The sequence below is a fragment of the Dipodomys merriami genome, unplaced genomic scaffold, assembly GCF_024711535.1.
Source record: "Dipodomys merriami isolate MVZ:Mamm:240054 unplaced genomic scaffold, mDipMer1.0.p SCAF_85, whole genome shotgun sequence".
NCBI lineage: Eukaryota > Metazoa > Chordata > Mammalia > Rodentia > Heteromyidae > Dipodomys > Dipodomys merriami.
The window spans coordinates 1,923,109-1,949,866 of NW_027206457.1; the positions used below are offsets into that span (position 1 = coordinate 1,923,109).

General features: G+C 36.8%; 1 protein-coding gene across 6 annotated transcripts in view; it reads right to left on the minus strand.

Moving 5' to 3' along the window:
- Nucleotides 1-26,758, minus strand: part of Cyld (CYLD lysine 63 deubiquitinase) — a 64,185-nt gene extending 37,427 nt beyond the window's left edge. For 2 of the 6 annotated variants that reach the window (XM_070011905.1, XM_070011901.1), the window contains exons 1-5: nucleotides 26,601-26,756; nucleotides 25,829-25,909; nucleotides 17,670-18,295; nucleotides 15,224-15,526; nucleotides 12,629-12,734 (exon numbers count right to left, since the gene is read on the minus strand). In XM_070011905.1, coding sequence (XP_069868006.1) covers nucleotides 12,629-12,734; nucleotides 15,224-15,526; nucleotides 17,670-18,173 — 913 coding nt within the window. In that variant the 5' untranslated portion in view covers nucleotides 18,174-18,295; nucleotides 25,829-25,909; nucleotides 26,601-26,756. Of the gene's footprint in view, nucleotides 1-12,628; nucleotides 12,735-15,223; nucleotides 15,527-17,669; nucleotides 18,296-25,828; nucleotides 25,910-26,128; nucleotides 26,193-26,600 lie in introns of those variants that run through there. The other 4 variants (XM_070011907.1, XM_070011904.1, XM_070011903.1 and 1 more) reach the window with 4 other exon arrangements.

Here is a 26,758-nt window from a genome sequence, read left to right on the forward strand (position 1 = left end):
TTGCAAATAAGGGAGACCATGGGACCTATGCTTCTTTGGGCCTGGCTTACTTCACTTAATATAATTTTTTCCAAACCTTTCCATTTCCTAACAAATGGGGAAATGTCATTCTTTCTGATGGAGGCATAGAATTCCATTGTGTACATATACCACATTTTCTTGATCCATTCATCTACTGAGGGGCATCTGGGTTGGTTTCATATCTTAGCTATGGTAAATAATGCTGCAATAAACATAGTTGTGCTGGTAACTTTAGTGTGGTCTTATTTGTGAACATTTGAGTAAATGCCCAAAAGTGGGATTTCTGGGTCATAGGGGAGCTCTATGTGAACTCTTTTGAGGAACCTCCATACTGCTTTCCAAAATGGTTGAACAAGTTTACACTCCCACCAACAATGCAGTAAGGTTCCCTTCTGTCCACATCCCCTCCAGCATCTTAAGAAAAAAATTTCATTTCAAAGTTTCACAATTGATATATAAGTCCATGATCCATTTTGAGTTAATTTTATAGAACAAATGAAATTAAATCGAACTTCTTTCCAATGCAACAGAGATACAAGACAATATGTTGGAAATGAACTGAACAATTTGGCGGGAGGGACTGAGGAGGAGGGAAAGTGGGAGAAAAATGAGGGAGGGGATAACAAGTTTGCTTTTTGGTTTTTGTTTTTTTGTCGGTCATGGGGCTTGAACTCTAGACTTGGGTGCTGTCCCTGCACTCTTCAGCTCAGGGCAAGCGCTCTACCTCTTGAGCCACAGCACCACTTCCAGTTTTTTGGAGGTTTATTGGAGATAAGAGTCTCACCGACTTTTCTGCCCAGGCTGGCTTTGACCTGTGATCCTCAGATCTCAGCCTCCTGAGTAGCTAGGATTACAGGCATGAGCCACCGACACCATGGAACAAGTTTAAAAGGAAATATACTTAGTACCTTATGAATGTAACTGTAGCCCCTCTGTACATCACCTTAACAATAAAATTAAATTTAAAAATAAAGGCATGGTGGCTCAAGCCTGTAATCTTAGTCTCTTGGGGGTCAAAATGTTGACCTCCCCCCACAATCATGCTACAATATCTAACATGAAAATTAGGATGTGGATACACTGGATCATGTATATGTATATGAGATAGTACAGTTACCCTGGAAAACTGCAAGAATTTGTTTACAAATGAACCATTTGCATTCACTAAAAAACCCGCACACAAATGTTTATATTGGAACAAACTAGATGGAGCTCCAATTAGTGACCTGATAAACAAAGCATGGCACAACAGAGACTATTAACAATAAAAAGAAGAAAATATTAACATATAAAACAACATAGAGAAATCTCCAAAGAACTGTGCTGATTAAAAAAAAAAGCCAGACCCCCCCCCAAAGTCACATTCTATATAACTGCATTTAAATAATGTATTTAAAATGAAAAACCTGGGAAAACTGGAGGCAAGTTTGGTGGTTGTCAGAGGTTGAGGAAAAAGTGGGAATAGGAAGGAAATGGTGTAGTAAAAAAAGGTAATATAAGACATAGTATAACCACCAGTACAATCACGTTTATTGCAGCACTATTTACCACAGCCAAAATGCCCCTCAATGGATGAATGGATCAAAAACATGTGATATCTATGCACAATGAAATTTTACTCATCCATTAGAAAGAATAATATTGTACCAGTTGTAAAGAAAGGAAAAGACTTGGAAGAAATTATGTTAAGTGAAGTAAGTCAGGCCCAAAGAGACAAAGACAGGATGCATGTTTTCCCTTACATGTGGAAACAAGATTTAGTTTATAATCTCCTAAGTAAATACGTTGGGTGGTATGCAAGTGTATACAAATGTATTAACTGAAATATGGTACATTCAAGGGTGAACTCAAATAGTGTAATCCCTCAAAAAGGCAAAATCAATGTTCAGCAAAATAAACTACCAGGAAGTGTTTACTCAAAATGGGTGGGGTAGGGTCAAGGGGAAAGGACTATACAAATGAAGAGAAGAGGAGGAGAATACAGCCAAAAATGCAATGTATATCCTACAACATGAAGAAGAGTAAGGGAAAAGGTAGGTCAGGAGGGATGAGTGAGAATGTTGAAAGAAGTAACACTGATCAAGATACATTGTATTAATAAACTGCCTTGTTAAATGACAACTCCTTTGTACAACTACTTAAAGATAATTTTAAAAATAAAGTTTTAAAAAAAGTCAGGAACAAGAGAGGAGGCCTGTTGGCACCATGAACATTCAATGCTGTTCTGGAAATTCTGACAAGTAAAACTGGTAATAAAGAGTGAATATATTATTGGAAAAAATAAAAAGCAATTTAAGAGATTGTAGTAGAGATGAGAATGTTTGTGTCATGACTATATTGTGTCAGTACTACACTGGGTACTATATTTTTGTAAAATGTTACCACTGGAACCAGGTACAGTAGCTCAAGCCTTTAATCCTAGCAACTACATGGCAGAGGGGATCAGGATTACAGTTCAAGGCTAGCCCAGACATAAAAGTTATGGAGACTCCATCTTGACCAATGATGGGCGTGGTGGTACATACCTGTCATCCCAACTACAAAGAAAGTACAATGTTTAGGCACAGTGGTGCATGTCTATCATCACGTGTGACATAGGATTCACAAGCAGGAGGATCACAGCATGGGCTAGGGACCTCCAAAATAACTGAATCAACAATGGGCTTAAAGGCATGGCTCAAAGTTGTATAGCACTTGCCTGGCAAGAATAAGGCTATGAGTTCAATTCCCAGTACTGTCCAAAATAAAGTGTTACTTGAATTGGGACACACTAAAACTCTCAAGTATTTGAAAATCATAATTATCTGGTAATGGGCTTATATTTGGAATATATAAATATAAATAATTCCCCAAATTCAAGAAAAAATAGACAATTATCAAAACGTTAAACAGATACTATATGAATTGAGATGTACAAACAACAATTAAGAGTAAGAAGGTGGTTGACATCACTAGCCACTACTGAAATATAAATTAAAGCCACAATAAGATGTCAATATATATCTATGACAACAGCTAAATTTTAAAAGATCATAGCAAGTGGAGCAAGGATATAAAAGAAATGAACTTTCTGTACAATTTCTGGGAATGCAAAATACTATAGCCATGTTGGAAAGACATTATGGCAGATTTTGGGGTTACTTACTTAAAAAATCACCTTACAATAGCCATTCTCATTTACATATGACTCAAGAGCAATGGCAGAATTTGTCCATACTATGATTTGTACACAAATTTTCCTAACATATTACTTGTAATAGTAAAAACCATCAGTAAGTGAATGGAATAATAAACTGCAATACTTCAATCAATGATAAGAACAAAGATGAATCAAATAGCTGAGTAAAATAAAAATAGACTTTTACAAATTATATCATAAATTATTCCACAACTATACACTTCTGGAAAATATAAACAAATATACAGTGTCAAAAAGATCAGTAGATTCCTAAGTTGGGCCAGGGTAGAGGGAAGGATTCCAAAGTGCATACTTTGGAATGGCAGACATGTTTACCATCATAACTGCTGTCATTGTCTCATGAATGTAAGTATATGCCCAACCCGACCAATTTGCATGCTTTAAATGTACAGCCCATTGTGTGTCAGTTATATTGCACAAAGCTGTGATTTTTTTAAAGACTTGTGAAATATAAAGGCATACAAAATATTGTATAACACAAAGAAAAGAACTGGGAGACAGCAAGGGAAGGGATGACATTGTCCAAAAGGTAATACACTCATTACCTGACTTATGTAACTCTAACCCCTCTGTATATCACCTATATAAAAACAATAAAAAATTAAAAATTAAAAATTGAAATCTGTCTAACATGAAAAACAAATAGTATTACACTCCTAATCCCACAATTAGAAGTTTGGAAAGCAAAATGTATAATTCATGGGTGGCACTAATTGATATACTTCATCACAACAACATCAAAAACCTGAACATAATGTCAAATTTGATGTATTCAAGTTTTTAAGCATTAGAAACAACAAAGACCGAGGAACATTTGTATAGCATTTTTCAGATTCTTGCATCTTTTCAGCAAAGGTATCCAAAAGCCAACAGTAACAAGCAATTGAGAATTATTCTGTCCTAATCTCACCAGCTGCTCAACTGTTCCAAAAAAGAATCTTTCTTAAGTACTGGAGATATTAATTTTGTCTCACAAATGATGGTAATTGGACATGAAAAAGAAACTAAGGAACTAAAGGAAACACTACGATCCTTTTTTCCCTTCAAGAAAAGTGTTAATGATGACATACAATAGGGATAAGGCTCATTCAAATAAAGTAAATTAATTTTCATATAAACAATTTTACTTCTTATAGTCTATTTGCAAGCCTTATTTTGTTGGCAAATAAGTATAATTTATGTATTATGTTATAAAAACTGGTATCATTCTTAATTAACTCCTATTCAAGGATTATGAATATCAAGCTTTAAAAGAAAGGGGAAAAAAAGCATTATTTTCCTCTCATTACTGCTCTGAGCCAGCAACAATGTCAATGACAATCTAAGATGTAGAAGATCCTACTGTGCCTAACAAGTGACTTCTGAGCAGTTATGTGGCTAATTTTGATTGCCTTAATACTATACCAATATTCAAATATAATTATAAATGCTCTTAGAATAAATATTACTAAAGAAGAATTCCCCATCAGGTTACATTCAATACAATCACAGAAAGATCTAGTAGATTTTTCCTTTGTTCTCTTTTTTACTCTTTAAGTGCTACTGCAGACCCAAGATAATTTACATTTCAAATTAAATTGTAAGGTAGAAAAAATGTAAAGAAAGAAATACAGCTTCAGAATATGTGGTAGGGAGTGGGGGGATAAAAGCACTTCAAATTTTTATTTTGCAACAGACTGAGAAAAAAACAATCAATTGCACACAAGTCAACTTCACAGTTCAGGTATCTTTCTTTCTTGAGAATATTAAGCTAATGATTTCTCAGTCTCCCAACTTACTATAATGAAGTCTATTCTGTTGTAAAATGTGGAATTCAAAGAAATGTAATTATGGTAGGTTAAAAGGATAGTTACATTCAACCTAAAATGCAATTAGGTTTTGAGCTTTCAAAAGTACCCTTTGTACATTTCCTGCCCCGCCTCCCAAAATAAAAAAGAAACCTCCAAACAATATTTGATTTGCTAAATGAAGTGAAAGTACATTTCCATACATGATTGTGGAGAAATACTATCAGCCAGAATTGGTTATTCCTGCAAGAATATTTAAATAGCGAAAACATTTCATAAGGTTATTTCCCTTTGTCATCCAGCAAGTTATCATTATAAAATTAGCATAACTCCAAAAAGTTCTTTAGAACAGGGTGTCTCAACTCAGCTCTACTGACTTTCAGAACCAGTTAATTCTTTGTTGTAGGGGCTCCCTTGTGTAGCGTTTTTCTCTTCTTCCTAGAAAGCAGTATAGATCCAGGTACAGATCCTACTACCTCAGATATTACAAGCAAAAATATCTCCATATATCCCAAGAGCGAAAGTATCCCAACTACTGACTTAGACCTAAAAGGATCTTCTATTTATAAAGGTTTTGTTAATAGTGAAAATATTGTATTTCAAATAATAAAATACTAGAAATAAAGCCTAATCATAAATGTTATTATACCTCCAAAGGAACCCCTCCTTTTTGGAATATAAATGTCTATATAAAATATGATATAAAATATAAATATATTACAATAGATAAGTACCTTTATATTCTAAAAGGTACAATACTAAAAATTATAAGTACACCTACTAGCCATTTCTCCTACCAATATTGAACTCTGATAAAGTATACAAAACAACTATCTGCAGGCACTGCTGAGTGAATAATAGCAGGCAGACTGATGAGAATCAAAAGTTAGAAGAAAGTAACAATACAGATAAACAATTCAAAGCTGTTCAATCTACAGAGAGAGAGAGAACTGACTTGTTCTAAAAATCACTATGGCTACTAATCTACATAATTCTTATGTTGGAAAAAGTATATAAAAGTCTATAAAACAGCCATCCTCTATGAGGCTCTTACCAGAAGTCAAACCAATCTGATACTCAACCTTGGACTATCATGAGCTAGATAAAGCTCTATTCTTTATAAAGTATCCAGTCTCAAGTATTTTACAATAGCAACAGAAACAAACTAAGATAGATGAGTTATATAACATACTAAGGAAAATGTCAGTAATATTGAAGACATAATAGCAGAACTTATCTGAGGAACAGAAAGAAATTATTTGAAAAAATAACAGAACCACAAGGACTCAAGGGACAACATCAAAGATTACAGCATATATCTAATGAAGTCACAAAATGAAAGAAGACATGACAGAATAACATTTGATGAATTAATCATTAAAATTTCAACCTTGTTGAAAATACAATCTTTAAAATTTAATAAGATAAATATGAGAAAATAGAAGTCATTTATAGTCAAATGACTGCCAATAGAATATAAAACAAAAGTCACCAATGCATCGAGAGTAAATAAATAGATCAGTGATCATTTATGACAAACACCAAGGGTTAGGGAGATGACAGCTAAAAATACATGCTCTGTACAGGGAGATGAAATGTTTTAAAACTGACCTCTCATATCTGTAAATAAAATACGGTACATCAAACTGTACACTTAAAGTGAGGAATTTAAGCATGTGAATTAGTTCTCAATAAACCTTTTCCTTCCTTAAGACAGAGTGTGACTACATAACCCAGACTGGCCTCAAACTCATGATCTTCCTGCCTCAGCCTCCTAAGTGCTGGGATTACAGGCATGCCTGGCTAATGAAGCTATATTAAAAAAAGTTTTCCTCACTCTGAAAACATTACAGGATGGAATAGGAGAAACCCTAGGTCTCCTTGGCTCAGGCTGAAATTTTCTGAATAGAGACCCGGAAGCACAACAAATCAAAGAAAGGTTGGACAAATGGGATTGCATAAGATTGCAGAGCTTCTGCAGGGCAAATGACATAGCTAGCAAGATCAATAGAAAGCCCACCGATTGGGAGAAGATCTTTACTAGCCATACAACGGACAAGGGTCTCATATCTAAAATATACTTGGAACTCAAAAAATTAAACCACCCAACAACAAATCCTCAAAGAAACAACTGCCCAATAAATAAGTGGGCGAAAGACTTAAAGAGAAGCTTCTCTGAAGAAGAAAGAAGGATGGCCAATAGACACATGAAGAAATGTTCAACATCCCTAGCCATAAAAGAAATGCAAATCAAAACAACATTGAGATATCACCTCACTCCAGTTAGAACAGCAAAAATCAAGAACTCTAACAACAACAGATGCTGGAGGGGATGTGGACAGAAAGGAACCTTACTGCATTGTTGGTGGGAATGTAAACTTGTTAAACCACTTTGGAAAGCAGTATGGAGGTTCCTCAAAAGACTTCACATAGATCTCCCCTATGATCCAGCAATCCCACTTTTGGGCATTTACCCAAATGTTTACAAACAAGACCACACTAAAGCTACCAGCACAACTATGTTTATTGCAGCATTATTTACCATAGCTAAGATATGGAACCAACCCAGATGCCCCTCAGTAGATGAATGGATCAAGAAAATGTGGTATATATACACAATGGAATTCTATGCCTCCATCAGAAAGAATGACATTTCCCCATTTGTTAGGAAATGGAAAGGTTTGGAAAAAATTATATTAAGTGAAGTAAGCCAGGCCCAAAGAAGCATAGGTCCCATGGTTTCCCTTATTTGCAATATCTAGTATAGGTATGAGTCAAGCGGAAAAGGTCAGATAATGTGATGTTAGGAAAATTAACCCTTAAATATGTATTTTAATGTTTTCATTTCTTTCATGCATGTGTTTCTAATGCATTTATAAGATTATTTCTTTGTTGCTTTGTATGTCCCTCCCCCACAGTGTAACCCCCGCTTTCACTATATTTGATGTCAGTATAACATGTGGAGGAGATGGGGACAAACAAGTTGTTTAAGGATTCAGGTGGACCTGTTGCAACAATGAGAAGTACAAAATGTCATGTCAAAACCAACTTTACAATGTCGGTGTTGGGGGGGGGTATAATTGGGTGGGGGGAGCGGGGAGGCTGGGAAGGGAGGTGAAGGGTAAACAAAGGAGGAGGCTGCAATGCTTGGTAAGAAATGTATGCATTATCTTTCCCATGTAATTGTAGCTCCTCTGTACAGTATGTTCTCAAATAAAATAAAATTTTTAAAAAAATTATAAAAAAAAAGAATTAAAAAAAAATAAAGCATTAAACAGGAAAAAAAAGTTTTCCTATATATTAGTAAAACACAACTAAAAATGTATGTTTTACTTTATATTGTATCAATAATGAATATAAGCATTTCAGGGACAAATTATGTTTTTACTAATAACAAAGGAAAATAAATGAAAAGGTATACATTATTACTAGTTTTATAATAGAAATGTCAATTTTCCTCAGATTACCCTAAAAATAAACTGGAATTCCAATCACAATCTTAACTGAACACTCTAATAATATTTGAGAAGCTGATAGCTAAGCTTACTGGTGATGAGCCAAGAGCAAAGAATTGCCAAGAAACTCATTAAGAAAGACACAAAGAACAAGAAGAGAAATGTACTCTCATCGTTGAAAAGACGTCTAAGGTGAAATAATGAAGGCAAAAAACCTTAGTATATAAATAGAACAGAGTTCAGATTCTAGAGATCCATACAATCATATGTAGAAAACAGATTGTATGTAGCATGTCTAGCAGATCAAATTGAGTATTTTTAACTGTGCTTCATATCCTATAAAAATTAAATCTAATTAGATCATAAACTCAAGACAAGTAAAACTATTGTGCTTTTAGAAGACAAGTCAGGTACCAGTTACACACACCTGTAATCCTAACTACTCTAGAGGCTGAGATCTGGAGGATGGCAGCTTGAAGTCAACCCAGGCAGAAAAGCCCGTGAGACTCCATCTCCAAAATAACCAGCCAAAAACTGGCTGGATGCTTGGTTCAAGTGATAAGAGTACTAGCCAATTGAACAAACAAGCTGAGAAAGTAAAAGTCCTTAGTTCAAATGCCAATAACGGGGGAAAAAAGTACTCTTAGAAAAGAATGTAGTCTGGGAAAATTCAGGATGGTGATGAAAGGAGATTAGCATTGCTAATAGTTAAACATATCACAAGCTAGGCGCCTGTAACCCTAGCTTCTCAGGAATCTGAGATCTGAGGATCACAGTTTGAAGGCAGCCTGGGCAGAAAAGTCCATAAGACTCCTATCTCCAATCAACTACTCAGAAAAAGCTGGAAGTGGTGCTGTGGCTCAAGTGGTAGAGTACTAGCCTTGAGCACAAAGAGGCTCAGAGACAGTGCCCAGGCCTTGAGTTCAAGCCTTAGGATTGAAAAACAAAAGCTAAACAATATAGTATATAGGCTTAGAAAGAAGATTAAGCTATATCATACAAAAAAAGTCACTGAAGAAATCAAAATAGTGGTTTCTGATGGCAGGAGATTGCAATCCTAAAGAGAAGATACATGTGTACTTACTAGTTATGTCTTATTTCTTAATTTGGATAATGCTTTTTTGTATCCTTTTACAAATATATCCATAATAAGTTTCTTAAATATGAAAAATTTCAGCACTACTACTCACTATAAGGATTAAAATATTCTTATAGTATTTATGTAAAAAGTCAATTTAAATTGTTTAATAGGTATTTCAGTCTTAACAGGTACTCAGTCCAACTTTCAAGGAATCTTTCCCCTCTCCCCACTTTCTTCACTCACTCAAACCCCATACATAAGTCATATACAAGTCTTGTTACTTCTCTTTAAATTATCCCCCAAATCCATTCACTTTTCACCCACTTCATCAGACCATCACCCAACAGTGAAAGCTACACCAAACCCTCATAGGGCCCTTTGTTTCTGTCCTTTATGCAGTACATTCTTAAAATACAGCCACACCAATCATTTCAACCTGGGAAGTAAAGTAAGCTATCCCTTTCTCAAAACCCATCTGAGGCTCCATCTCTTTAAGAATAAAAGCCAAAAACATGTCCAACAGCCCAGCTGGCTCTACCTGTGCCAGCTCCCACTCCCTGCTGTCACCTTCTCACTGATGGCTACAATCATAAAGAACTCTTCATATTGTTCAACAGCTGGCTATAACCTTGGGCCCTCTTTTGGCATCTGTGTGCTCATTACCCAATTTTCTTCATGTCATAAGCTCAAATGTCTTATTAGAGAGGCTCACTGGGACTACTGAATATCAAATAGAAAAAAAAACTCACCCTTCAGCACTTTTCTCCCTTTCACTTACCTTGTTTATTATTCTCCAGCTTCATTTCCATCTAACTGAACATATATTTTACTTATTTATTGTCTGTCTCTACTCACTAGAATGAAAGCTCCATGTGAAAAGACTTTTTATCTTCCTTTCTTTGTACATCCCCTAAAAGAAATCTATATAAGGGCTCTTGTAGATTATAGTAATGCTTTTTAAGTAATAGCATTCATTCTAATATTAAAAGGAATTTTGATTCATAAAATCATAAATGGTGTTCGCTCCACAAACAGGTATGGAAAAGTAAATTAAATACCACTGCTAAATAAAATATGAAGCACATGTATGCTTTCCCTTGAGTATAAACCAATTCTTTCCAAATGGAAACAAAAAACAGCCTGAAATCCAATTGGCAAGAAATTAAAAGCTGGCTTTAAAAGAAACCAAGAAAAGCAAAGTAGGTCAGAAATTTCCAAGGCAAAACTGAAATAAAGCTATCATTTGAGTCCTATACCTCCAGCTAAATTAATGTACTTTTGCTATGAAGCTAAGTAAAAAGCATTTCCTAATGCTATAAACTAACCATTTATGACTTGCCATGTCAACAGGAAAACAAGAAGGCCACACAGTGAAGTCTAGAAGGAACCCTAAGTTTCATCTTTTATTTTTACAAAAGAAACTGGGGGCTTGAAATGACCTGTAGGAAACAGAACAGTGCTCTGTGTAACAAGTAATGGAGTAACACAGAAGGAAAACCAATTTAGTCTGCCTGTTCATCTGTGATCCTTGCTACTGTAAAAATTCAGCTTGTATAGAATTAGAGACAAAATGCATCTCCATGGAAACAATGTTCGCAAATATGAGAAACTGAAAAGTATGGTTTTCTATACAGATTTTTATATCATCTGAGCACACATAGAACTTTGAGTTTGGAGAGGGGTGGTACTAAAAAGAAAGTCAAAACAGGTCTAGATTTGAATTCTGACTCAACCACTTACTTGGACCAGAGGCAATCTTAGCCCTATTTGAGTCTTATCAAATGGGAATCATTAAAACCTACCTTTTTTGGTTGGTCAAGAATGAAAATAGGACTGGATGTGATGTACAAGCCTGAATTTCTAAGTACTTAAAAGCTAGCAGTAGGATCGTGGACAGATGCCTGCCCAGGCAAAAGTACAAGCCCTACTTGAAAAAAAATAAACTAAAAGCAAGAGAACTAAGGGCACAGGTCAAGTGCTAGAAATCTAGAACAAGGACATAAATTTAAAATCCAGTATCACCAAAGCAAACAGAAAAGACAGTATGAGTACAAATCATCTCACTGAGGGCCTAGCACACACCTGGCTACAGAAAGCTCAATGTCAACACTATCTCTATTGGCTTTATTGTACTCTTACAGGATTAAGGAACCTTTTCCTGCCAGGACTATTCCCCTGTGTCGCCTATAACTGGGGATTCTAACAGCAAGTAATAGTACAATTGATGCTGCTATTGCTAAGACTCTGTCCATTACCTGACAGCAGCCATCGAAAGAAAGCTACTTGTTTGAGGCAAAATAAGGTTTTTAGAATTTTTTTTTAAGATGTAAAGTTCAGGACCTAGGGAATAGCTTAGTAGTAAAGTGTATGCCTAGCATGTGCAAGGGTTGGATCCCATCCCCAGCACTGCATAATCTGTTTCTGACTACAATCATGAAGCATTATTGATTATCTCAAACTAGAAAGGATCTGAGATCATTCAAGATTCCTGTCTAGCATTAATTAGCTTCAATGAAGTGCTCAATTTCTTTTTTTCTTTTTTTTTTTTTGGGTCCGGTTGTGGGGCCTGCACTCTGGGCCTGGGCGCTGTCCCTCAGCTCTTCAGCTCAAGGCTAGCGCTCTACCACTTGAGCCACAGCGCCACTTCCGGCTTTTTTCCTATGTGGTGCTGAGGAATTGAACCCAGGGCCTCACGCATTACAAGGCAAGCACTCTACCACTGAGCCACCTTCCCAGCCCCAAAGTGCTCAATTTCTGCTTAATGTCTTCCAGCTTAAAACAAGCTCTTACTCTATCAGGTAGCAGTTTATTATTTTCTGAACCTTCTAATTATCATCAAGGCTTGCTTTTTCTCCACTATGATTATTAGAGAAGAAAAAAATATACATATATCACCCCATACTTAAATACTGGAAATACACATTTTTACTGTTTTCATTTGAGGGTAAGAAAGGATATTCTACTAAATAACAATCCTATAAATCGAATTCCAAAAAAATACATCTTGAAGGGCATATTTACATTTCATTAACAAAATGTAGTAGAAACTCTGCTTTACAAATATATAAAACATAAAAAAACATACCTGGGATGATATCATTGATGTGTAAGAGAACTGTACTTTCAACACTTGCAAAACTACAAAGCTGTACTCCATTAAATCTTCCATCCCAGTTGCCAATAGGGTTATCCTAGAAATTACATAATAAACTTTGATATTCTCCTTGATAAAAGTTAAATATAAAAGCCTGTATTTCTACAAAAGAATCTTCCAAACTATTTTACATCAGAAAATTTTAACTATTTTGCCTAAATGAAAGAGAGAAAATGTTAGAAATAATTGCCATAGTAACAAGACTTTGGGTTTTTATTTCAGCTTTTTGTTTGTGTTTGGAAAACTAAGTACCAAGAATAATGAAGTTATAGCAAATAACAGAGGAACAAGATGGGTTTCCTTTACTGAACATTTAGTACTAAATAAATACTAGTCTTGGACTAACACTCATCTGGTGTTTAAAAAGACATTGTTTTCATGAGAAAATTTGCTAATAATATATTATCTCATGTAGAAACCTGCCCTTAAAAGCTGATAATAATATTAAAAACCTTTATATTCCCTGAGCACTAAGTCAATTGTACATCTTTCTTTTCATACATAAAAAGGGCTCTTTTGTGATTTCTTGGCTACACAAAGACTTCCTACAAAATGGTTATTTCCTAACATTTCATGTACCACTAATTGTATAGTGTTGTTTGTAGAGAAGCCAGTCATACAATTACCCTGCACACCAATATGTGTATATGCTTAAAATGTCCCTAGAAACAAGCTCTGAAGAAAGGTACACTTGCTAGAATCTTCCCTCACGTTGTCTATAAGAAGTGTTTAGAACAAACGTCTGCACAAGCCAAATGGTGCCAGGACAGAGCGGAGGGAAGAACTTTAGGCAAACCTTTAGGTATGCTGTCAGGGGTAAGCAAGATGATTTCTAGGTCACCATCTAAGCAGGGTAAGGCCTAAACAGCTTGTGCCAAGTATGGAATCCAGGCCATAGGACTGGGCTTAAAGGGCTCTCCTGAAGTAAGAGGAGACAAGCCCCAATGACCAGTGGCTGTCTTTCTCCAACCTCTCATCTTCCCAGCCTATGATTTCTCCTCTAAGCCACTGAATTAATATTTAAAGATACTGATTATTCTTGATTGGCAAGTCCTTGATTGTTAGCAAATCCAAGGGAGATATGTTTTACTCTGGCTCCAGCTTCACAGAGTAACAGCTCAATAAATGTTTGTTTAGCACCTTACAAATCTCAAATAACACAATTTTCTGGAATTTCTAAGCACATAACAGAAACATGCTAGAATGCTCACTCTTATCCTAAATAGATTTAAATAATTATTAAAACCATCCCCATTATGAATACAAACAAGTCTATTATTATATCCTCTCTTGCATACTAATGTTTAACAATTCTGTGCGAATCTCCCCCACTTTGTAACTAACAAAAATTTTCCTGTGTTTTCTATGATAAAAATGATCTCATACTTTTTCTCTCATGCTCCTAAAGCCACATGTATAATTCAATGTACCACAATGAATTATTAACAAGTATGAATATAACATTAAAAATAAGACAAGTAAAAGAGCAAGCACCATATGATTCCACTTTTCTGAGGTACCTAGCACTAGCAAATTCAGAGACAAAACGTAAAGTAGCAGGGGTACAGGCCTAGCACCAATGTTTTACGCCTGTAATTCTAGCTACTCAGAAGATTGAGATCTGAGGCTCGTAGTTGAAAGTCAGCCCAGGCAGGAAAGGCCATGAGACTCTTATCTCCAATAAACTACTCAGAAAACTGGAAGTGGCACAATGGCTCAAGTGGTAGAGCACTAGCCTTGAGTTGAAGAGCTGAGGGACAGTGCCCAGGGCCAGAATTCAAGCCTCATGACCGACAAAAAAAAACAACATGGAGTAGAGAGAATGGGCAGAATTTACTTAATAAATATGAGGTTTTCAGCTTGAAATGATAAAAAAAATTCTAGGAAAATTATTATGAGATTGAAATGATATTGTACTTAATACTCCTGAATTGCAAATTTCAAAGTAGTTAAAACTGTATATCACATATATTTCACCTCAATAAGAGATATTTTTAAAAAGTGATAGCCTAAAATCATATTCCCTAAAAGCAATATAAATTTCCCAAATGTACTCAGGTATTTTCTGTAATTTTTTAACATTATTCATTAGAATCAGATTAGTAGATAAAATTTTATAAAATATATAAGAAGAAAAATACATATTACAAAAAGAACTTTTCAATACAAAGAAAAATAAGGTATCACATAATATATTTGGGTTTGGTGGGGTTTATTTGATTTTGTTGTTGTTTTGTTTCTTGTTTTTGTTTTGTTGTCTACTTGTCAGCTTTAATATGACAAATTTCTAAGATTGAGAACATTATTCTGGTTTTATTCAAACCAGAAAAAAGGAGTAAAGGTAGTTCTGTAACTAGACTCCTGTGCCATTTCAATGTTCTGCTACCAAAGACAAATAATCACATATTCTTTAAAGTATTCAAAATTTGTCCATTTCAAACATTTAAAGTATTCAATTTGTATCTAAATGTATCATAAAATTAATACATATATTTACAATGACAATATAATCCAAAATTTTCTTACCATGTCTACACCAACAAAATATCCTAAGCTCTCTTTTCCTGGTAAAACATCACAGAATATTACTGTTCCAGATTCTATAGTTTCTCCAACCTTCAAAGAAACTCTGGAGTTTATTTCCAAAGGGGGGACTTCAGACTGCATTGTGTCCACTGGGCCTGCATAATCACTTTCCAGCCCGTTGTCATCATCTTCTATAATTTCTAGTTTGTCCAATGCAACGAACACTCCACAATCTTCCTCACACTGAAACAGCTGTTTTCCTTGATATACCCCATCAGTGAAACCTTGACCACGGCCTTCTTCCTAGTTTTTAAGAGAGAGATTTAAAAATGATAATAGTAGGGCTGATATAGAAAGGTTATCCACAGGTAAAAGGATGTCCTGGGGGTTTCAAGGAAATTACTTTGGAAAAATTCCAAATGACTCATTATAATAAGAAACACAATGATTAACAGCTGTTACTGGATATAAGGTGTTTAAGGAAGAATCTGAAATAAAATTACCTATCAATTTAAAAATCTCTGGTAAGAGTTGGACTGAATTCACCAGATACAGTGACTCATGCATACCTGTAATCCTAGCTACTTAGGAGACAGAAGTCAGAAGTATTACAGTCATCCTAGGTGAAAGAAAAAAAAAAATCCTCATCTTAACCAATAAAAAGCCGGGCAGTGTGGCACAGGCCTATCACCTCAGCTTGCACAGAAGTATAAATAGGAGGATTATGGTCCAGAGCAACCAAAGCATAAATGCAAAAACCCCATTAGATAAATAACCAGAGAAAAACTGGACAGAGGCATGGCTTCATTTTCTTGAACATATTTCAAAATGGAACTTTTTAAGCCTAAATTCAAGGTTGGAATAGATAGGATTACGGTGAAACTCTCATGTAGTCATGTGAATAAAAGCTACATAAAGACAAAACTTTCCAAAGAAAGGGGCAGTCTAAAATGAAAACCTAGGGCTTGGAGGCATGGCGCAAGCAGGAGAGTACCTGCTTAACAAGTACAAACCTTAAGTTCAAACCTCAGATCCACTATAAAAAGAGTTGGGCTGTCTACAAAGTGATCCTAGCACTACTTTTGTCATAACACTTCACCTTAAATTAAGTAATTCCATTTATTGAGTACTTACTATTTGTCAATCATTTTACTAAATCCTGTATCAATGTTTCACAAAAACACTTAAGTTGTGCCGTGTTATCATCATTTTACAGATGACAAAGTAGATTTATAGAAAGTTAGATACACTGGCTAAGTAACCTGACAACATAACTAGTAATGTCAAATCCTCAATAATTTTACAACTGAAAACATTGAAATATTGAATCAAGAGGCAAATAAAGCCTGAAACTGCATTCATCAAGAATGTCAAATAGTAACTGAAATTTCAATTCTTGAGAATTAATATTCATCTTAGAAATATTCACGAAGATATTGGGTCTGATTTAATACAAATAGTTTCTAAGATGATTTTCATATCTATTATCATGGGTAATTATCAACAAGTTAAATTACTGCAACTTATTTTAAAACCTTAGATCTAAATTGTCATTAATAGCATACATTAAGAACTGAGAAAGTTGGGGCTGGGAAGGTGGCTCAGTGGCAGAGCGCTTGCCTTGCATGCATGAGGCCCTGGGTTCGATTCCTCAGCACCACATAAGCAAAAAGAAAAAAAAAAGAACTGAGAAAGCTATAACTGATAATGTCACAAGGTAATGAATAATTTTGATATGATTAATTATAGTTGGTGGCCCTAACTTATAATATAGACAATGTTAAAATTTCTAAAAATTTGTCAGGCATTATAGCTCATACTTATAACCCTGGCTATGGAGGCAAAGAAGATCAAAAGTCCTAAACTATGCTGGCCAAAATGTTAGCAAGACCCTATCTGAACCAATAGCTGGACACCAGTAGTGTACACCTCTTATCCCAGCTACATTGGAAGTATAAACAGGAGGATGGAGGTCCAGATTGGTTTATGAATAAATGCAAGACACTATAGCAAAAAAGAACTAAAGCAAAAAGGGCTGGGGCATGGCTCAAGTGATAAGAGCACCTGCCTAATGAGAATGAGGCTCTGAGCTCACCCTCCAGTACTAGAAAAAAAAAAAACCTGGAAGCCAAAAAATGTTATATTCTTACTGTAGTAAGCAGTTCTTAAACATTTTCAAGCATCATCTTTACATCATTTCTATGCATCTTTAAAAAGTAAACTCTGGGCTTGGGTCTTAGTAGATACAAGGCCCTGATGTACATTCCCACCACTGCAGCAACAGCAGCAAAAAGTAAATCGTACGGATCAGGAATTTTAAAAGTTACAGAAGACTTCTGAAAAAACTTTGGTGTTTAATGAGGAAAAATACAGATATGCATATAAATACATTTATATGCCTATAAGTAGATACACACAAGGTACACAAATGGCTGATCAAACTTACCAGTAATTCTACTCCAAAGAATATGCCCGACACTGTTCTCTCAGCTAACAAGGGTCCTCTGAAGCGCACGACTCCTGGAAATTTCTCTTCCCCGGATCTCAGCTGCACCTTCACAGGACAGCCGACATCTATCTGGAGGCCTTTACTTAGTCGGCTTCTGTTTTTAAACAGGCTGAGCCTCTCCTCACAGTTAGTAATTGCCAGTAGTAACTCTGTGAATTTTTCATTTATTTCTACAACATCCTTTTCATCAACAAAAAGAACTGCATGAGGTTGCTCTAGGATCTTTAATCCAATCTGATTTTTCTTGCCTTTCACTGAAGGAATCCTTGAATGCCCCACAGAGCGATCTTGGATGTACTGTCCTATACTCCCCTTCGGTACTTTAAGCAGCTTTTGTGTCTGTTTGTCTGTCACACTGCATTCTTGAAGAAGCAAATAAAATATCCGCTCTTCCCAGTAGGGTGAAGTGACTTTTTCTTGGCTCCATAAGCCTGAACTCATTGTGACAATAACTTCAGAACATTAACTCAGAAAAAGGAAGGACTAGTAAGTCTGTTGTAAGACCACAAAAGATACACTCACTGGCAGTCCCAAAGCATGTTTTTAGCAATTTGGTAGCCATGCTGTAAAAAGACAGCAAATCAAAATGTTTGTTGAACAAGCAAAGCAAACTTGACTACAGTTAAAGATTTAAAATTTTCATTTGATTAATACATACACAGATACACACACACACATATACATACACTAAGTATTTCTAAAACTATCTAAAAGGACTAACTTGTATCTACTGTGATGATTTAATTAAAGAAATCTAATGATAAATACAATAATGATTGTTTCCAAGGTTCTGAAATTGATAAAATCAGTTCTAGCAAAAAATGTTAGATGTTAACTTCATACACACACACACATACAGCACATATATATAGTTTGACATTAAACTTCAAAAACATGATTTTAATAGATTCTGACTAACTTAAACAGGTGCTATATTTGAGCAAAACATGAATAATCTAGCCTTTTTAATAAAGGACATTATTTCTGAATAAATTTTAATAATTACATTATAGTGCTGAACCTCTTTTACCAATAAAAAATATCCTAATATATTATGAAACTTATACCACAACTCATTTATGTAAGCTCTATTTTTATGATGGAACATTTTTACCTCTGACTCAATTTCATTTCCTTAATCTTGAACATTTTGTTCTTAGACAGACAAATGTTAGCCACATTAATCATAGCTATCATTTAATTTCTCAAATCAAATATCAGGCATTAAAATATGATTATATTAAAGATATTTTTGAAAATCACCTTATAGCATCATAACTTGGGACTATGTAACACAAATACATTTACAATATAAGTGATGCTGATCTTTATAACAAACCTAAAGTGTTTTTATACCGCAGTTTAATCTATGTATAAGAGGAGGAGAATATACAAAAGATTCTCTTTCAACTTCAAATTTTCATTTTTACAAAAAGCAATCTTTCACAACTAAGTAGCTTTAACTTTATGATTAAAAGCTACACAATTTCATTCATTCCAACTGAGAAACTCGTTATTTTAATTAAATATTTTGCTGAAAGTAACAGCTCCTGTGTAATCTCGGCCACAAGAATGTAGCTATTTGGTTTCTAAACATAGTACTTATTCCATCCCTCTTTGAGATGGAGCTATCAACTTCCATTATTTTGGCTGATGGTAGCAACTGATATAGCACCATCATACTTACCCACTTTAAGCTTGCAATTAAAAAAAAACACCTAAAACTAAAGAACCCAACTTTTAATCATCTGGCTTAATGATCAAAGAATCCAGAAAACACATACACAGAAAAACAGTATTTCTCTTAGAAAGAATTATTATTAGGTAAGAAGTATTCCATCACAGTAAAGCTTTCACAAGTCTGTCCTTTGACAAGCCAAAATGAGCCACATAGCTTACCAAACAGGCTAAGCAGGGCACTTTCTAAAACCAGTATTCTGAACTACCTGTGCAACAACTATGTTTAGTGAGGACAGAGCCAAAGGTAACTTCTCTCTCTCTCTCTTGTTTTTAATAGAATGTGCTTGCTTGAATTCCACTTGAGGGCACTGTCTACTTCAGCACAAACAGAATCAATTTATATCTACCACTTATGTAAGACACCTGTGGACACCTCCATCTTGTAACCACATAAACAAAACCTTAAAGAAGAGTGCCCAAGCAGCTCTGTACCTTTAAAGTACCAAAATGAAGTGTGCGTGTAAAGGGGGCAGGGGAGGAGGGGAGGAATAACAATGCTATAAAAGTGTCAGCATTTTTTTTCAACAAGAAATTATGTTTTTCTTAGTCACTAAATTATCATTAGGAATATAAATAATCATGTGTGACTTTCACTGTGTTTGTTACTTTGCTAAAAGGCTTTATACCCCACCTTCTGGCTCTCCTCCCTGCTTTCTATAGAACTGCAATCTATACTTCTCTCTTGTAATCAGCCATTTTCTGTGGTTTCCTGCAGTCTGCAGTAGACTCCTTTTGTGGCCTTGCTGCTTTCCAACATACTGTTTTTAATCAATTCTAAGAAGCCAGATGATGAGATGTGCTTGTGTATTTAAAAAAGCAAGACCAGTTTTGGAGCAGCTCTGTGTCTTATTGCTCTAGCTAGGCATTGTTGGTAGAAGTGTAAACTCGTTCACACACTTTTGAAAGCAGTATGGAGGTTCCTCAAAACGCTACATATAAAGCTCCCCTATGACCTAGCAATCCCACTTTTGGGCATTAACCCAAACGATCACAAACAAGGCCATACTAAAGCTACTGGCACATCTATGTTTATCACAGCATTATTCTCCATAGCTAAGATATGGAACCAACCCAGATGCCCCTCAGTAGATGAATGGATCAAGTAAATGTTGTATATATATATAATATATAATTCATAGATATATATGAATTATATGCCTCCATCAGAAAGAATGACACTGCCCCATTTGTTAGGAAATGGAAAGACTTGGAAAAAATTATAGTAAGTGAAGTAAGCCAGGCCCAAAGAAACATAGGTACCACCATGGTTTCCCTTATTTGTAATAACTAGTATATGTCTAGGATAATCCTACACTAGACAAGTAGAAAAGGTCAAAAGCTATGTACATAATCATGTAAGATGGTGCTAAGTAAAATGAATCCCAAGATAGGGACACAAGAAGTTTTTTTCTTTGTTGCTGTTGTTTTTAAAGTATTTATAATGTACTATATGATTTCTTTTGATTCTTTTGTATGTTCTTCCCCCGTGGTATAACTGCATATGATTTTGGTACCCTGCATCTTGTATATACAATTTTCTAATCTGGGGAGGGGAAGGCAAATAACAAAATGCTGAAACAAGGATACAGATTGACCCACTGTAAGATGTACAAGACACTATGTTGAAAATGAACTTTACAACTTCGGAGTGGGGTGTGAGAAGGGAGGAGCTGGGGAGGTGGGGAGGGAAGGGAAAAAGCAGAGGGGGTAATAATGCTTGAGAAGAAATGTACTTATTACCTTCTCATGTAACTGTAACTCCTCTGTACAATATCTTTACAATAAAAAATATATATTAAAAAAGCAAGACCATAATAACAAAGGGGAATACACAAACTCTGGTAGGGTATTGAGGCTTCATTTCAGTACATTATTTTGATTGTTCCCAGAGGTTGAAGTAGTCAAAAATTATTATCTAAAAATAGTGAGTTATAACCAGGCACTGCTGGCTCACGCCTGTAATCCTAGATACTTAGGAAGCTGAGATGTGAGGATCGAAGTTCGAAGCCAGCTCAGGAAGAAAAGTCCTGGAAACTCTTACCTCCAATTAAACACCAAAAAGCTGGAAGTGATCTATAGCTCAGATGGTAGAGTGCTAGCTTTGAAACAAAGTTAAAGGATAGAGCCCAGCTCTGACTTTAAACCCGAAGACCATTACAAGAAAAAGTAAGTTATTATTTTAGTTATCTTTAAGATATATTTAAATTTTGGAGACTAAAATAAAATTTTAAGGCACTATCTTCAAAAGAAACTGTAATTTCTAAAAACCTTCACTTTCATATATTAAAAGTAGGTTTCTTAAATTTTTTTTTTTTTTTTTTTTTTTGGTTGTGAACTCTGGGCTTGGGCGCTGTCCCTCAGCTCTTCAGCTCAAGGCTAGAGCTCTACCACTTGAGCCACAGTGCCACTTCCAGTTTTCTGGTGGTTTATTGGAGATAAGAGTTTCATGGAATTTCCTGCCTGAGCTGGCTTTGAACTATGAGCCTCAGGTCAGCCTCCTGAGTAGCTAGAATTACAGGCGTGAGCCACTGGCTTAATCTTAATAATTGTTTATATAACCAATTTCTATCTTAGTGGTTCTCTAACAACATTTAATGTCACAATTTAAATAAAAACCATTACTGCTAATAAATTATCAAGATAAAACAAAATTATTAAATGTAATGTATCAGGACTCTGTGTGTATGTGTGTGAGTGGGTGGGTGTGCATGCACGCACACACAAATACGGAGGCTTGAACTCAGAGTCTAGGTGTTGTGTCTTAGCTTTTTTACTCAAGGCTGGTACTCTATCACTTGAGCCACATCTCCACTTTTGGCTTTTTTGGTGGGCAACTGGAGGTAAGAGTCTCATGGACTTTCCTGCCCAGGCTGGTTTTGAACCATGCTCAGCCTCAGCCCATTACATTTTAAATTACTTTAAACTGTTTCCTGTAGATCAATTAAGAAAGGAAGTCCACAGAAAAATTTAAAATAACTACTAGGTTTATAAAAATGTTGAGGACTATATAGTAGCTTTCAAGTACCACTTTTTAAAGTGAACTATACAAAAAATGGTACATTTTTGCTAACTTGTAATAACACAAGTGGAATGAGCTTAGCTTCAACAGCAGGATGGGTCAACATTAGACAAACACTAGTTAATAAGCAAAATAAAGATTATAAAATACTTTAAAAAATAACCCAAAGCTAAAAAAGCATGTGGTCTTTCCCATTTTAGAAAGAATATATTCAGGATAAATTTGAAAATATCATATTAAAAGTAATTCTCTTCATTACAACTGGTAGGGAAAGCTGAATGCAAACTTCTCTAGAGATAAAAACAGTCCCAAATTTAATGGCCATTAATAATCTCAAAATATGGTATTATATGTTTCCTCCCATTATAATAACACATGTAATACCAATATTCTTCTTTCACTGGAATATTCACAGTAGATGCAGTCGTAAGAACCCTAAAGAGTAATAACTAGCTCAATATGAAGATTCTTGATGTAATGGACCACACCTATAACCCCAACTACTGGGAGATGGAAACAGTTCAAGGTCAGCTCAAACAAAAGGTAGGGAGATCCCAACTCAAAAAACAAAGTTTAAAAAAAAATAGAGACTGGGGCTGGGAAGGTGGCTCAGTGGTAGAATGCTTGCCTTGCATGTCTGAGGCCCTGGGTTCGATTCCTCAGCACCACGTAAGCAAAAAGAAAAAAGCCGCAAGTGGCACTGTGGCTCAAGTGGTAGAGAGCTAGCCTTGAGCTGAAGAGCTGAGGGACAGTGCCCAGGCCCAGAGTTCAGGCCCCACGACCGGACCCATAAAAGAAAATAAAAAAAAAAAATAGAGGCTGGGGGAATAGATCAAGTGGTAGAGCCCTTGCTTAGCAAGCAGTAGACCTGCAGTGCTACCAAAAACAAAACAAAACAAAGCAAATAATAATATGAAGGGAAAAAGCCAAGCAAGAAAGTGAGAGGCCCCACGTTCAAGCCCCAGTACAACCACAAAAAAAGTTCAAATCACATGGTAAATAGAGTATTTATCATATAATTATGGAAGCTCTATGGCAGTGCTGCCCTCAACAAGTCATCCCATTTCATTCAACTTCTGTCATTAAGCATAGGTCTTGGGGCAGTAACAGAACACAAAGAAAAAGAAGCCTGACTAAATCCAAAATGGGAGTGGAACTGGTCAGTGTGAAGGAGAAATTTCCATTTGTAGTCTCATTACTTTGCAGGTAGAATCATTTTGAGAGTGAGTATACCACAAATGACTCATCTAAATACTACCTTATTCCATGATGGATAATTGAGTGAGCACGAATATCTTGGTTGAAATTACTATATGTAGTGAATGAAGACTGCCAGGGAGCTGGAATACACAAGTGCAGCCCCCAACTGTTCAGCCCATTACATTGATGAACCGGCCTTTCCTTTAGGGACACTGAAGATGGAGAAACAATTCAGAGTCAGAGATTTGAAACCATGTCTGATTATCTGAGTTTGCTAATAGTCTGGACTTGGAGAAAGTAAAGGAGGATCTAATTGTACTCAGATAAAACTACTAAACCAAAATGAGGGTTGTATGCAGGAAGTGGAAAGGAGGTGATCAAGAAACATGTCTTATACAAAAATATTAAAGATTAGAAATACTAAGTAAAATTTTTTGTACAGAGTACAAATGCATTCATTAGCTACATAAAATGACTTGTTCTAAAACTCACAAGAAGCTCTGTAAACCAGAATGAAAATCACAATACTAAAATACTGCCACTGATCACAAATGGCAAAAGGATAGGAATGTCCTCATGAACACCCAAGAAAAAAAGACACATGAGCCTTTTCCCCAAATGCTTCTAGATATCTAGAACAATTATCATTTTAAGAAAGAACTTCTCTTACTAAAAGAATGAATTATACTATTTATATTATACTAGATAGATGTATATGTACTATATATACATATATACTATATATGTTATACCAATATACTATATATATATGTATATATAATTATACTAACAGAAATTCAGGACCAGAAAGGATATAACCAGTTTTAGTTTTCTGACAGATTAATTTAGGACATAAAGACATAAAACAAGCATATTCTGGCTCTTGAACCTAGAGGTTGTTTTTCAGAGAAACAAGGAACACTGCTGTCTCCCTAGAATGAAACCTAACCACTCCATTCCCAAACTGGGCTTCCCAATTCCTCCATCTTTGTAACTTTGGGGTACATCCTGCTTAAGTGACTAACAGCATCTTCCATGATAGGAAAAATTAAAAGGAAACAATTGAGGAGTTGGGACTATTTAATCATTTTTGTTAACCCATATTCTCTGACCAAATCAAGTCGTGACCACTGATGTACTATATCCTGTGTGTGACATGCACACAGGATAGGAACAAATAAGGAGATTTTTAACAATGGTGAAACCAAGTTGTTTTGAGGTTAATTTGAAACTAGCTTTCTAGAACCTTACACTATGTGTGATGCTTATAAATTTTGCATGAATAATGTAAAATCCCCTCTGACAAACAGATCATAGTTTGAAAACCAGGGACAAAATACTAATACCTAGTTTGAGTAGCAGGATAAATACTCTTTCTCTTCTCCTATTAAAGACTTCTTAAAAGCACCTAAAACCACAGTTGAGGCCTGCTACACCAAAGAAATCATTCTGCCTTATATAAGAAGTGCCCTGGCCTTATCGGCATCTCACAGAAGTTTCTGCCTAAAACAAGGCTTCTTTGCAAGAATATCTTAAAATTCTGCAGCAAACAGAGAATGTTCTGAGTATTATCAACGTTCAAAGTACATAAACTTCACTAAGAATTTCCAGCACATCATTTTCTCCTAATACTGTTCTAATGTAAATCCACCCACTACCCAGTGGGGAAGAAACTGAATTCTTGGGGCCATTCAATCTCCTTGGGGTGTGAGGGGGTGTGCAGGAAACTGATGCTTGGATGCATGCCCTCTTAGGGCCTGAGTTTTCTCTAAGGAGCCAATGATTACAAAATGAGCAATCATATTAAGATTCCTAATTAATCCCAATTCAAAAGCAAGGAAGGAATGTTGCTCTAACCTGAGCAAAGCTAAGGAGGCAAGTGCCCAGAAAAAAATCGAGGGAAGCGGTGGTGACAGGGATAGGGGCAGGGATAATGGGGCTGGGAGACTGCAAGACCACAAGGCTTTGGTGCCTGGAAGATGACAATCATCCTAAACATCGCAAACACCGAGGGGGGGGGGGGGGGACAGAAGAGATGCCAGGGATATGAAGAACCAGCCGGGCAACTGAGTACCACACTGGGTACAACCGCCTTCTAGCAAGTCTTCAAATGACACCAGAAAGGAAGGAGGAATACCTGGCTCACCAGGGCACACCTTGCAACGACAGAACTCCCAGCTGCCGAGGGGAAAGCATCCTCACCCTGAAAAGGGGGAAACTGAAAGAAAAAGCAGAAAGCGCCATTAACCAGACCAGAATCCCCGCCTGCTCTTCCCTTCCAAGAGGGAGGCCATAGACACCCCCTCCTCCCCACCCCCCAAAACTGCCAAGCCCAATTGCCCCGAGGCTCAGAGAAAGGTGAGACACTACAATCCGGGTCTCTCCACGCCAACTGGGACCCTCCGGGAACCAGCGGCCCGTGCCTCAGTTTCCCCACCTGCAAATGGAGCGTGCCAAGGAGGAAAACTGAGTTTTGGAGCTACTCCTACCCCCAAACCCTCTCCTCTCCAGGGGTCCTGGAGGTGGCGATCCCTCCCGGGACTCGGAATCCCTCCCCCGAAGACCTGGGGGAGGGGGGGGGAGGGATAGGGAGCGGGGGGGGGGGGGCGGGAGAAGCCCGGGCTGACGTCAGCGGCTCGGCACCGCGCGGGCCTGGCGGGTGCAGCCGGCCCGGGCAGCTAACGGGCCGGCGCCACGGTGCCGCGGTCGCGATGGCTCGACTCGCCGTTCCTAGAGGCCCCCGTAGCCCCGGAGGACTGCGCCGCCCACCGCTCGGCCACCGCACTCTCCCTCACCCACCTCCGGCGCCCGAGCAGTGCTCCCCGCCCCGCCCCGCCCCACCCCACCCCACCCCGCATCCAGGCCGGCCCCAGGCCCCGGGGCCCCACACCCACCGCCCTAGTATTTACCTCAGACGCGCGGACCCCGCGCAACCGAACCTGCTACCTGGGCCCGCCCCCACCTGCCCCGCCTCCTAACTGCCCGGGGCGGAGGGAGGGAGCGGGGGCGGAGGCCGCAACCGCCGCGCAGACCAATAGCAGCTGAAGCTGCGTTCCTATTCACGTCC